The sequence below is a fragment of the Paralichthys olivaceus genome, chromosome 6 (genome assembly GCF_024713975.1).
Source record: "Paralichthys olivaceus isolate ysfri-2021 chromosome 6, ASM2471397v2, whole genome shotgun sequence".
NCBI classification, from domain to species: Eukaryota; Metazoa; Chordata; class Actinopteri; order Pleuronectiformes; family Paralichthyidae; genus Paralichthys; species Paralichthys olivaceus.
Genome location: NC_091098.1, coordinates 16357951 through 16371350, shown reverse-complemented (window position 1 = coordinate 16371350; position 13400 = coordinate 16357951). Strand labels below are relative to the sequence as shown.

Here is a 13400-nt window from a genome sequence, read left to right as displayed (position 1 = left end):
CCCGAGTAAGGTACCTGTTTTTTAAATCCTCAGTAGGAATGTGTTTTCACACGGATATTCTGTTTTTATATCTTTCTTATTTTCATTCAGTCATGTTTTATTCTGTTATTTTGCAACACACCTTGCAACCTTTTTTAGATAAGTACTGTGGAAATAAAGTTGTGTTATTGTTTTATTATTATAAAGCGACATTTATTGTATTGTTTGCAAGTAAGACTGGATTACTGTATTTCAATGTTATGAAAAATAAAGCAAATAAATTGTAGTAAGTCTTATTGTAATTATTTATTCATAAAACACAACATACAGACTGTAGGAAAGACAATTTGGTACAGCCTACTGATAGGAAAACCTTTTTAAAGCGTGTTGTAACATTGTTTTTAATCAATGGCTGATATATACGGTTATTAAGAATGTTTGGGTTGTCAAGTTGTTGTGAATGCCCTCATGGAACGGACTTAATAATAATAAAAAATGATCATAATAAACTTTTGGAAAAAGTAATGCCTGAAAGGGCTTTGCACAATCTTAACAAAAATAAATAGAGAAGAATACAAATCTGCAACAGAGATCTGTAAACAAGCACAAGAAATAAATTAAAAAGCAGTATTTAAAATATACAGTAAGTGATTGACAGGCTAATCAATATCTATGATCCATTTACTTTATAAAGGCCCTAATTTTAACCAAATAAAGACAAACACCTGACAAAGTGATTTCCCAAAACTTAGCAAACTTAGTGAATGATCTTCATCAGTAAAGATAATCTTGTGTTGCCTTTGAGAAAGTAGTACTGATCATGTATTAAAAAGGTTCAAACAGGTTTGGTTCATTATTATATATTACATTAATTTATTAGTTGAAAACAAAGATTGAATTAATCCTGAGAAATAACATCCATTCCAAACAAGCTACACATTGATGAATTCAAACAGCACAAAACAGTTTATTACACCAATAAATCATTTAGTTGGAGCAGCTACATTTGTGATCTTCACTTAGAAATCTGCCAGTTAAAGTCCACTGGGCCCTAAAGTGTAACCTACTGACTCTAGTCACTCTGTTTCCGTGGCCACAGGCTCCTGTCACATCATCGTCTGCTTTTCCTCGAGAGTGTTAATCCACCGTCTTTTCCACCTGAGCAGCTGAGGTTTTCCTCTGGAGAATGTGTTTGTCTTTCATGCAGCTCTTCAGTTCCTCTCTGCTGTTTAAAACTGCAGTCTGAAGGGTTGCAATCTCAGCGGAGAGCTCGATAACTGCAGAGAAAAAAAGGAAGAACAGAATTTTCATCTTGCACACATCCATGAAAATACCACTGTCACCAATAAAATTACATTGTTCTTATATATCTAATTAGGGATAATATGATACAGAGATGATACAGTGATATATTATATAAGTTACATTTAGACTTTAAATGATCTTATCTTTGGTGACTGTTGACAGCAGCAGGACAATAAAATCTAAAATCTCACTTAAATCTTCTCTTAACCATTTACATCTGTATCCAAGTTAATGCATCAACATATAAATATTTATATTTATGTGCATATAAAAATCTGTATCCCTCTGTTGTTGCAAGTATCCAGTGTGGCCCTGAGAGCTCATCCCATGGCAACTAAATAAAACACACGCAAATAAACAAATAATGATCAAAACACAAAAATCTTATCATAACAAAGCATGTTAAATATACAACCACATAGAGAGATGTGTTGCAAAAAAAAACCACAACTCAACCATATACAGAAGTGGGCTGCAAAATGACAGATGCAGAAGTGAGGGAAACTAAGAATGACACACTGACACAAGGGTGAGTATGTTTATAACATACCTTGCTTAAAGGATGACTGTGCTTGTTTAAGAGATTGTGGCACCAGAATACCAAACCATTTCAGTGGGTCTTGCTGAGGATTCTGGTCACTTTTCTTTACTGGAGTTACTTCAGGAGCTTTCTCGCTACTTGCTTCATCATTCGCCTTTTTTTCAGCGACAACTTTTTTAGGTTTGTTTCTTCTCCTGACACCTGAGAAATTAAATCATATAATGACTTTTAAAATAGCAATATACTCGGTAAATTAAAGGATGTAAACAGGCTATATTTTTGGACATTGTGCAGAACACTCACCTTCCTCTTGAGGTCCAATATCCTCTATGGGCTTCACGTTTTTACCAGACTCTGTACTTTGTGTAACTCGTTCTGTGCAGAACTCCACCTCACCATTGTCCAGTGTTCTGCAACACAGGAATCCCAGCTGCAAAAAAGCTTTCCAAAACTGACAGTGCACACAGATGAACCTTGGAGCATTAATTTCCCTGATAACCAACTCATTGTTTACCTGGCGTGAACACAGACCAGTGGCTCGATCTCACTTGCATACTGAAGTGCAGAGACTTGCTTGTTTCCCATGGAATATCGTGCCTTGGACGTGGTAAACCATCCCTATGGAGAACACGGAATGGAAACTTTAACATTTAATATAGATTCGGGGAGAGGATACAAGGTAAACTGCAAGGTTTCAAATCTAAAACATAAATGAGATAGATAATGCTGAACAATCAGTAAAGAGGCAAATAAGGAGAAAAGTATCCTGCTGCTCACATTATAGTTTTAAAAAACATTCAGACGTACTTAAGACTACATTACACTAATCAGTTCTGTAAAGCAGCCTTGTTGTTACACAAAACAAAAGTATTATTATTATAATCAGTAACCATAAGAGAAATCTGATCTGTCCTCATTGAGAAATCCTGTGTAACTCATGATGAACCCAGGTTGTTGTGCAGACGGTTTGATGGTGGCTCTCTGTGCTACCTGCTCGATGAGAGAGTTGAGAGCGGCTCGTTTCTCCTCCAGTGACTCCAGCTGCTCCATGAAGCGGAGCAGTTTTCCGTCCAGGGACAGAGAACACTCCTCCAGCTCTGACAGCCCCATGTCGGCTGTTAGTCCAGGATCGAGTCCTTTTTAATTCAACCTGTACCGCCGCCGTTTTCACTAAATATCCACCGATCTACGCTTCATCTAACGCTGTACTACTTCCGCGTCATGTGACACACATCGTCACATGATGTAAATCACGTGCACGTTCAATTCCCAATCGCAGCGAAGTAAAACAAGGAATTATTTTACAATCATATAATAATCACTTTTATTAGTACAGCACTTGTCTAGACAAGGTTACACAAGTGCTTCACGAAATCCAAGGCAAAAAATGAATGACGTAAAATAAGACCTGTTCAAGTCAGTTCAATTTTAAGATCCAAATCAAAATAAGGACAAAACAAATTCAAAATGTATATGATGTATGAGGATGTTGCAAAATGAAGATGGCGGCAGGCCTGTCTTAATAAAAACAAGATCCAATATTATTAAAAAAGTAGTTCCCATACCGGGAGTCGAACCCGGGCCGCCTGGGTGAAAACCAGGAATCCTAACCGCTAGACCATATGGGACGGATAAATGGCAAATGATGATTTTTACGTCATAAACAAAAAACCATATATATACACATTATTAGTGGTTTACGGAGAACCAGAAATCAGAATCAGAATCGCTTTTATTGCCAGGTATGTGAACACACACGAGGAACTTGAATCCGGGTTTCCTTTGTTCTCTTAGTACAACAGTTTAAAAAAACAAGAAACAAACATAGAGATGAACAAGAACAAGAGATATTTGAGTTTCAGCTGTTTGACACAGAGACAGCCTGAGGGAAGAAGCTGTTCTTGAAACGGGATGTTTTTGAGTATAGTGTTCTGTAGCGTCTAAACAGATGTTACCTGCCCGTTTTATTTCTACATTTATTTATTTATACTTAAGTCATTTCTCCTCTCCTCGTTCTCCTCCATACTCTAGAATAAACAGCTGCAGAGAGTAGAGACCATTTTACTTGAAGGCCTCTTTCACTCATGTGCGTATCCCTCCCCGTAGCTCGCCGTGATCGTATAGTGGTTAGTACTCTGCGTTGTGGCCGCAGCAACCCCGGTTCGAATCCGGGTCACGGCAGGGTTAATTCCCTGACACGGCAGGGGAGTCCTTTTTACTTTTTACTGACACTTCCGCAACAAAGAGCACGAGCGGTTTCTCATAACATTTACTGTTTTAAGTTAAGTACATTATTACAGTATAATCATTGTATTCTGATACTACATGAAACTGAAAGTATCACACCATCTATCTGTCTATCTATGTATCTATCTATATCTAAATCACAAAGTAACTGTTTATATCATTATATCTATCTATCTATCTATCTGTGTATATTTAAAATTATACTGTTTGACTGTTAGGTGTAGTGCAGTACAGTATGTGAGTAAATGTACTTTCCACCACAGGAAATATCTTATTGTTATATACAGTATGTATATTATGATAGACAAATATAAGTGAAATGTCATGGCATTATAATATAATAATATATATCTACCCAAAGGGATTTAATTCACCCCTCACCCACTGTTGAAATAATTTATTACATATGATTTCATGAAAAAGGTAGGAGGGTCCTTTGGAGTAAGAGGCAAAATGTCATTGGTAGTTTCTAACGTCTACGTCAATGTTCCGAGATGAGGAGCCAATCAACTTGCCGGCAGATCGCATGTGCTGCTAGCTCTATGCATACGGTCCTCTGATTGGTGTTTGGAAAAACAAGTAACCTCCCCCTACTCGAGTGAATTCCGTGTTTCGAACGTTTGTACTGGACTGGCGTGCATCTGAAACAGCTGTGCACTGCTGCATCGCTAAAATATATATATATAGATATATATTTAATTTTTATTAAATATATGTATATATAAGTTTTCTAATACTTTGTATAACATACGGGGGTCAAACTCTGCAGCTGGACACTTCTGCTGATTGCATCACGGGTAAGGACAAAACACCTTGATTATTGATTGACATTTAATATCAGCTCTTCAAATAAAACCTCTAATAATCTGGTCCATGCATTTGTGGCCAGTTTAATAATTTAAGTACAATGCAGACATTTCTCAACCAACATATATGTTTTATAACACTGTTGAGATCAGTCACCTGTTGTGGATGTTTATGAAGAATTTCTTTGAACAGATCATGGAGACCTCCTCAGCATCTGGAGTCCTTCATCCCTACTGGCCAAGGGACCTCTTGATTCCCACTTATGTTGCTAATGACCGCTCAATGTCAGAGATCCTGGTGTTTCTGTTTTCTGTGTCCGGGCTGTTTCTGCTTGTGACCTGGCTAATCACCGGCCGGAGAGGGGCCTCGGGCAGGCTGGGGACATGGAGGCGTCTGGCTGTGTGCTGGTTTGCCGTCTGTGGCTTCATCCACTGTGTCATCGAGGGCTGGTTCTCACTGCACTACGACATTATTCCAGGAGATCAGAGCTTCCTGTCACAGCTGTGTGAGTACAGACACAGTACATGTTTTAGAATAAAGTGCATGCTGCATTTGGGAAGTTTTACCAAGTTAATACTGTATCTTTTTTACCTTTTTCTCTCACAGGGAAGGAGTACTCCAAAGGAGACAGTCGATATGTGATGTGAGTGACTTTTTACACAGAACTATGTTAAACTTAGTGCATAAAAGGAAGGAGCAATGCTGTAACTCACCCTGTGTATTTCTTTTTTATGTAGAGCTGATAACTTTACAGTCTGCATGGAAACAGTGACGGCTTTGTTATGGGGACCGTTCAGCTTTTGGGCTGTGTTTGCCTTCTTAACTAACAAGCCCTACAGATTTGTCCTGCAGCTCATCATCTCATTAGGTAAGAAGGTGGAAAAACAAGTTTTTTAAATACATCTTTATATTGGATAGACAAACAGATTTATAATAATTTCACCTATCTTACAAAAAAGTCGACCCACCACGTGCAAGCTCTCAGAGGTCAAAGTTATAATATCTATCTTATGTTGGGAGTTGACACACAATCTGATTCCAGGTCAGCTGTATGGAGTGGTGCTTTACTTCTTCACCGAGCACAGAGATGGCTACGCTCACAGCGAGCTGGGACATCCCATCTACTTCTGGTTCTACTTTGTGTTCATGAACTTCCTGTGGACCATGATCCCGCTGGTGCTCATAGTGGATGCTTGGAGACAGATGTCAGCAGCCCAGACACACACAGACAACACGAAGTCCAAGAGGCACTGAGAGCAAGACAGAGCAGACTGTGGGACACTACAGGAGATACACAAGGGAAGGACAATTTGAGACAGCATACTTTATATTGGTGAAAAACAAGATGAGGCAAAAGAAGCTCTGGAGTTGGACCTGCCTCATCTGTCTTGTTGTGCCTGTTGTGTTGTATTTGAACTCACCATAACAACTGAATGCAAAGAATTGTATTTTAAAGTGCAACATGTTCTTTGGAACTTTTGTCCTGGCTTCGTGGAGCCTCAGATAAATATTACATCTTTATTTTGTTTCAATTTTGTAAAACTTGATGACTGGACTAAAACTGCCTCATGAGATATAAAGTACCTTTCAAACAATTCGGTTGGAGTATTTGTTTTTGTAACTGACGACATAAAAATAACAGAAAAATAAATGATGTTTGATTTTGTTAAATCTACATATTCACTACCAAGAGCTGAATATATTTAATATTGTTAAATGGGTGTAACCAACCTGCCTGGAGGCCTTCAACCCAACGGCTTCAACATTTGAGATAGTTGATTTAACAAGATGAACATACAAATGTATATTTGAATGGAACATAGACGATATATACTGTATATATATATATATAGAGAGAGAGAGAGAGAGAGAGAGAGAAGCACGTGTGTTATGTTACCGCCCTCTTGTGGCGGCAGCAGGTTATTGACCACAGCTACCTGTAGACAGATGTGAATCCCCCAGTTTGCAGTTCAGCTTTTAAATTCAGATTAGATCGTGAACCGACAAATTCTGAGACTCGAGCTGTCTCTGCTCTCAAACACTGTTCCACCATCACAGGCAATAACAGCAGGATGGCAAGTGTCAGTGTAATTTCCACATGGCTGCTGCCTTCTAACCCACAGGCTGGATAACTCCCACAGCTGTACTGTCCTCTCTTACGTCTTGACTTAATGTTTCAGCTCAAATATGAGACAGCAGCTAACCCATCCGCCGAAATAGCTCAGTTGGGAGAGCGTTAGACTGAAGATCTAAAGGTCCCTGGTTCGATCCCGGGTTTCGGCATTTTGACGCAACACGGCATAGTGGACATGTGTTCCAGCAGGGGACTCGCAGATCGAGCGCGACACCAAGCGGCCGAATAAAGGAACCACAAGTTTCACTTTTTTTTTTCAAGGACTTAATGTATGTATTGCACACAGAATACAACCAGCTGTTGAGGATCACAGTTCAGATCCTTAAATACTAATAAACATCATCGTCATTACATAATGAAACTCCTCCAGTGATCATAACAGACTGATGTTTGCATGTAAAATTTAAACTAAAGATGTCAAAAGTAGTCGAGGAGGAGTTTAAGGTAACAAGATAAGTAAAGTACATCACTGTGCCTGAGTACATTTCAAAAAGGGGCGAAATAAAAACATTTTGATAGATGGTGTTTACTTTGAAGTGCCATTTAAGAAATTCACATGAAAGCAGCAAGGAGGAAAAAAATGATGGCTTTACTTTTAAACTCGAAAGTGCATATTGATGCACTTCCAGTTCAAGGTGAGTCATGATGAAAACTAAACTGTTGTGCTGATAATATCTGATGATAAATTAATAATCTTTGATCCTCAGCTGAACATTTTGCTGAGTCTCACTCCCAACTGTGCATTTGTCTCCTTCTCTTTATTTGCTATGTCCTTAAGTGCCTTCAAAGCAGCAGGAGATTCTGGCTGTAGCTCCAGCAGCTTCCTGAACGCCCGCTTGGCCTCCTCTACCTCATTGACCATCTGGCAGGCCTGGCCCAGCCGGTACCAGGCTTTAGCACCACCTGGTTCCAGCTCAGTGGCTTTAGACGCACTGGCCCTTGCCCGCTCTGGCTGGCTCAGTTTGAGCTGGCACAGAGACAGGTTGGAGTGGAGCTCTGCTTTGATCCTTTTGAACTCATGAACTAAAGGAAGGTGCTGTGTTTCATCACCCTCGCTTGTGTCTCTCTGTGCCACAGCTTCTTGCTCTTGAACGTTCATCTCCTGCGCTGTGACGGGGCCATAGAGAGCGATGAGGAGCTTGAGGGCTCGGCTGTAGCTGTCAGCAGCTCCCCACACATCCCCACTTCTGAATCTGACACCACCCCTCTCCTTGTGTGACTTCACCCACTCCCATTTTTCCCCAGGTGGCATCTCCCAGGATTCCATGCCTGACGTGAAAGCTTGGAGTTCAATACTGGCACATAAAGGAAGGTGTCGCTCTGCAGGTTGTGGAATAGAGACATCTTGTCCATTTCCAACTGGAGAGAGTAGTATCTGAATAGTAAAACACAATGATAAGACTTCCTGTATATTTTACATTTGAATTTAATTTATACATTCTTAGAAAAAAAAGAAACGATAAGACAATGATCCATGTACAATGCCACCCTTTAAGCATTTGGCCTTTAAAAAAATTGAATATACATTTTGTGTTAAACCTCGATGACGATATGACGATCATTTGGCATGAACACGTTATAACACGACCTACTAGGTGCATCTATCTTTAAAGATTATACTGAAGCGACATTCAAAATATATTGTTGTGTTATTTATTTGATCACAATAAATTTGAATTACCGCCACTCTCTTCACTCTTACCTCACATTTCTCTCCGGCTCTCATTCCCTCCAGACACGCTTCTGTAATATCACACTGGCCCTCCCCCAGCCTCAGTGTAATCCAGTCACCGAGTGGAAGCTGCAGCGCGGAGTCCCGACTCCTTGGGAAGGAGGTTCCCACCACTTCTGGGACTTCAGTGACTGACAGCTTCTCGTTTCCCTCATCAGATTCTGAAGTTTCGGTTTCATCTATGTTTGCTTTGAGCCGCACTCGAACTCGACACAGTGAACCCAGCCTTGGACAGAGACTGGATGAACATGCTAGAAGAGACAGAGTTAATTGATAATTATTCTAAAAATATGGACTGAAAATTGATCATAGATTCTGAGGAATGGAGTAATGTTAGAAAAGTTACGTACATCTACCATCTCCAGAATGTGACACAGCTTGACTCTTCTTGCATGTTCGCTTTTGCTGGACTTTCCAGAGGCCTCCGGGACACACTGACACCCAAGAGGTAACATCAAGACTGTCATGATCGACATTACAACACAGTGTTTCCAGAGGGTGAACTGGATCCATCACTGGGTTCACAGACAGATAATCATACATTCACCTCAATGCCCATTTTGTGTACAATGACATGAAGAAGTAATGACAATCATAAGCCTGAGTTTCCTGAGACGACATACAATCCTGTTTCGTGTTAGCAGTTCAATGAAAAGTCTTCATTTCCATTTCTATTGGAAGAAACTCACCTAAAATCTCAAAACAGATTGTGGGAAAAAAAGCTGGGATCCAACAGTGAAGTAGTTTCCTGCAAAACTGCAGAAACTTACACCTGAAACAATAAGATTTGCTTTAAAAGAGAGACATGAATACAATCTGAACACATCCACCGGGGAAGTGCAATGTGTCATTTCCCCAAAACTTCTTACATTATATTGTCCAATGATTAATCGATCAATTGGATAAAACACTTACTTTTAATCGAATATTAATCGACGATTGAAAAGTTTTCTACATTGCCACGTTAACTCTATTTAATATGATCCATGAACCAGCAGTAAACATGAAGCATGAATTATCTGCATGGAACGACAGCAGCTGTAACAACACACAGAGGATCGTGTTGTGTTTCATTTTACTGACAGTATTAACAAAACTAAAACGCTGCTGCTTAACAATGACGCCGAGTAGCATTAGCATCACAAAGCTAACAAGCCAAACCAAACACCCTGAATTAATTTTACTGCTCTACATAACACAAGCGGAAGTTCCGTGTCACGTGTAACTTAAATGAATCTTTCTTACCTCGTTTATGAGTCTGACATGAAGAATATTTTATCCCATCGAGCAGAAACCGATAAACTGTCAAGCTAACAGAGAATAAACAAAACAGTGGGTGCTGCAGCTCTTCTTCTTCTTTGTAATCCAGCTCGTGAGTGCAGTAGCGACACCTGCTGTTAGAGGAGGTTAAACGCACATCAGAATCAGAATCAGAATCAGAATTCTTTTATTTGCCAGGTATGTTTGCACATACAGGAAATTGCCTTGGTGTAATTGGTGCACTACTTATGTACATAAAAACAAAAATGTATTTTAACATTATTGTTTATTTGACAGTGATTTCAAACAACCTCTGGTGACTCTTTAAAAACAGTGACACATCATAAATATATTATTCAGCATGTCTGGACAATTCAAAGAGTAGACACACACTTTAAGGCACTGTTTATTCACAAAGCTAACAAAGATGACAGTAGAACACTTTTATAGATGTGTTCCCAAAACAAGAGCCATACTCCTAAGTTATAAATAATAATAATATTCTGCATCTTTGTTAAATTACACTACATTCATTTTCAGTCAGAGATTAGTTCATTTTTACACGTTTTGAACCCCACACAGTCAGACCTCTAGAATTTGGAAAAAATCAAATAAATGTATCTGAATCAGAATCAAGAATTAAAAGCAGCTTTGTAAAAATGTGTTTCAGGGAGTGTTTTAAAATGTGCACCTGATCTCCTCGTTCCAAAGTCTAGGGGCTCTGACAAAAAAAAATCAGTCCTCACCCTCCTCTTCCTAACATTTAAATATAAAGGGCCCATCAACAATTCGTACATTTTAGATGATCACACATAGTGAAAACATCACAATGATTATTTTCTATTCAATTTCTACCAATAGATCCTTTTCACCTAAATCTTACACTGAACTTTTAAAGATATGAGAAAATCAAACTAATGGTGAAAGTGTAAACACCCTGATAAACTTGTTGCTAGTTTATATATTCTATTAATATAAAGTATAAAGTGCATTCACTTTGAAAAAAGGCACATTTTAACATGTTTTGTATTTGCTTTTCACTGGGATTTTCAAAACATTTTTACACTGGTCCTTCGTTCAGCACACTATATAAACACACTTTATAAATGTAAGTCTGTGTGGTAGTTTTTGTTGAGTGTGTGAATCTGCATGTGCTGCACGGCAATGGATTAGATAGAAAGTGTAAAATGACATTTGAGCAAATTTATACACAGGGTTTACCTCAAAATGAATTAAACATATGTCTTCAAACTGTAGTTTAGACCTGTCAAATGAAGTTTGATACAAAATATATACAGGATTTACAAAACTTGGTAGAGCTTTCACTCTCTCTTTCACACACACGAGCAGTCTGCGTCTCTGTCTGTGTATTGACCTTTGACTTGTACCACTCATGATTAAGTCCTGTGTGTTAATCTGTCCTGTCAGTATGAGTTAGGGCTCTATCTTTTCAGCACTGGAAACCATTAGGTCCAACAGAGGAATACCAACCAGTGTGTGTGTGTGTGTGTGTGTGTGTGTGTGTGTGTGTGTGTGTGTGTGTGTGTGTGAGTGAGTGTGTGTGTGTGTGAGACAAGAGGAAGAGGAAGAAGGTCATCTTAGATGCAATCTGTCCTCTTATATTGGGCCTGTTTGACCCTTGATGAGAATGAGACAAAGTAATAAACTTGAAACACTAATGATATTGCACCACTGGATAACGAGAACCATACACGTTTTGGTGTTAGGTAATACAGATGTGTCCCCATGGATGGTTTCACATGTCCAGGAATTAATGAAAAGAAAAGAACGAATGAAAGAATCACTGTTTTCATCCGGATCTGGTTTGAGGGCATCAAGGCTTTTTCAGTCACCAGCACATTATTCATTATTCACTATTCACTTTTCCCTATTCACCTTGTAGTAAACACTGTCACCAAGAACAAACCAAAAAATGGAATGTGAAGAGATACATAATGCAGCTCCATACAGTCAGTCTCCTGCAAAGATTAAAAACAACTAAATATCCATGTAAAAAACTCAGCGCTATAGTGCTTCAACTTTCTCTATAATTAGTCAGAAATGAAGCAGTGAAAAAGTGACTGAACAAAAGGAAAAATACGTGATTTCAAGCCTAGATTAAAAAAAAAAAAGTTTATAAAAATTCCTTTCCAGTCAATACTTTATGAAAGAACGTTCCAGTAGGGGTCGCTCTCTCCTTAGCAATATGAGATCACTTGGATGGGTTGAGTGCTGACTACATTGTGCATATCATGTGCAGTGTAATGTCTCAAGCTATGTGATGTAACACTCTTTCAGCCAGTTTTCCACATAAGGTTTTGGTAATTGTAACTAACCTCTAGCAGCTTTGCAGCATGTGCATTATAATTCTTGAAGCAAACGATTTTTCCCACATACACAGTTCATACACACACTCAACAAGAAGTCAAATATAAACCAAAAATATATGTTTTTCAGTAGAGAGAATAAGTAATTAAGCTAAATATAAGGCTGATCCTCAACTGTGTTTTATTGCTCTGAAATAAATAAACTTGTGGAAGTATCACTGAATAGATATTCAGTAAAGAAATAAATTATCTCGGTCGGTACAGGGATGAATTTACTATAAACTCTGCAAATTTATGACTTTCGTGAGACTTATATTTAAATCTTCATCAATACTACACTTTTCCTTTCGAGGACGAAGAGAGGAAACAATAATAACACACATCGCAGACAGTTACACAAAGTCCTGCCACTAAAATAGTGTAAGTATTGTTTGACAACAATAGTTATAATTATATTTATTTATGTTGGATTACATTGAATGGAAACTTTTTCTTGCCACCTAATATGTTTGTACTACAGTGACTGTCTGCCTTTTTGTTATGCAGTACAGTAGTAAGACTGAAATCTTTGTCTTTGGGTCCTGTTCATTTAAATTTCATTAAAATAGAAATCTTGATAAGTGCTTTGCTAATGGTAGGTGAATTTAAAATACCATACAAGTTATAAGATTTTTATATAAAATCATTTTAAATTACGTTTTATTAAATTCAATCATCTGAAGGAGGCCTACTAGAAATAATAACAATAACAATAATAATAATTCTAATACTCATACTACTACTACTACTAATAATAATAATATTGTTGTCATCATTATTATTATTATTTGTGTGTGGCACTTTTCAAGCTGGGAGCACAAAATGCTTTCCAGTGAGGGATAATCCCAGATATGAAAATATACAAAATACAATCATAACAACAGCCTCTTTATGCTGTTTATTAATTCTCAATTTGGTAAATTAACCATACAGTAAAATTAATTTAAAATGGACATTAAATTGAGCTGCAGTCTAAAGACATAAAAGCAGAGCTTTCGGATAAGAAGACGTCTATAAAACAGGCATCAA

At 38.1% G+C, this 13400-nt stretch overlaps 3 protein-coding genes and 3 non-coding genes across 7 annotated transcripts; 3 read left to right on the top strand and 3 right to left on the bottom strand.

Annotated features, from left to right (window-relative positions):
• Positions 1-266: 266 nt before the first annotated feature.
• On the bottom strand, positions 267-3110 carry ccdc115 (coiled-coil domain containing 115). Its single transcript, XM_020095987.2, has 5 exons — positions 2816-3110; positions 2340-2443; positions 2129-2235; positions 1835-2026; positions 267-1256 (listed from the first exon to the last, which is right to left on the bottom strand). The coding sequence occupies exons 1-5, from the start codon at positions 2933-2935 to the stop codon at positions 1117-1119; spliced, it is 663 nt and encodes a 220-aa protein (XP_019951546.1). The 5' UTR covers positions 2936-3110; the 3' UTR covers positions 267-1116.
• Positions 3111-3381: 271 nt separating this feature from the next.
• trnae-uuc (transfer RNA glutamic acid (anticodon UUC)) lies at positions 3382-3453 on the bottom strand. Its single transcript has one exon. It is a non-coding gene; the product is annotated as a tRNA-Glu (tRNA).
• Positions 3454-3934: 481 nt separating this feature from the next.
• On the top strand, positions 3935-4006 carry trnah-gug (transfer RNA histidin (anticodon GUG)). Its single transcript has one exon. It is a non-coding gene; the product is annotated as a tRNA-His (tRNA).
• A 32-nt stretch (positions 4007-4038) lies between these two features.
• On the top strand, positions 4039-6474 carry ebp (EBP cholestenol delta-isomerase). The gene is made up of 5 exons (XM_020113854.2): positions 4039-4869; positions 5072-5384; positions 5486-5522; positions 5617-5747; positions 5922-6474. Exons 2-5 carry the CDS (start codon positions 5075-5077, stop codon positions 6131-6133), a joined length of 690 nt encoding a protein of 229 aa, XP_019969413.2. The 5' UTR covers positions 4039-4869; positions 5072-5074; the 3' UTR covers positions 6134-6474.
• A 615-nt stretch (positions 6475-7089) lies between these two features.
• Positions 7090-7162, top strand: trnaf-gaa (transfer RNA phenylalanine (anticodon GAA)). The gene has a single exon. It is a non-coding gene; the product is annotated as a tRNA-Phe (tRNA).
• Positions 7163-7519: 357 nt separating this feature from the next.
• On the bottom strand, positions 7520-10139 carry fkbpl (FKBP prolyl isomerase like). 2 transcript variants are annotated; one of them, XM_069526023.1, is made up of 6 exons: positions 9991-10122; positions 9661-9783; positions 9435-9517; positions 9096-9260; positions 8716-8996; positions 7520-8388 (listed from the first exon to the last, which is right to left on the bottom strand). In XM_069526023.1, exons 4-6 carry the CDS (start codon positions 9256-9258, stop codon positions 7717-7719), a joined length of 1116 nt encoding a protein of 371 aa, XP_069382124.1. In that variant the 5' UTR covers positions 9259-9260; positions 9435-9517; positions 9661-9783; positions 9991-10122; the 3' UTR covers positions 7520-7716. The 2 variants fall into 2 exon arrangements, with proteins under 2 accessions (XP_069382124.1, XP_019951543.1); XM_020095984.2 differs by lacking the exon at positions 9661-9783 and having other exon boundaries at positions 9991-10139.
• Between the last annotated feature and the right edge of the window lie 3261 nt (positions 10140-13400).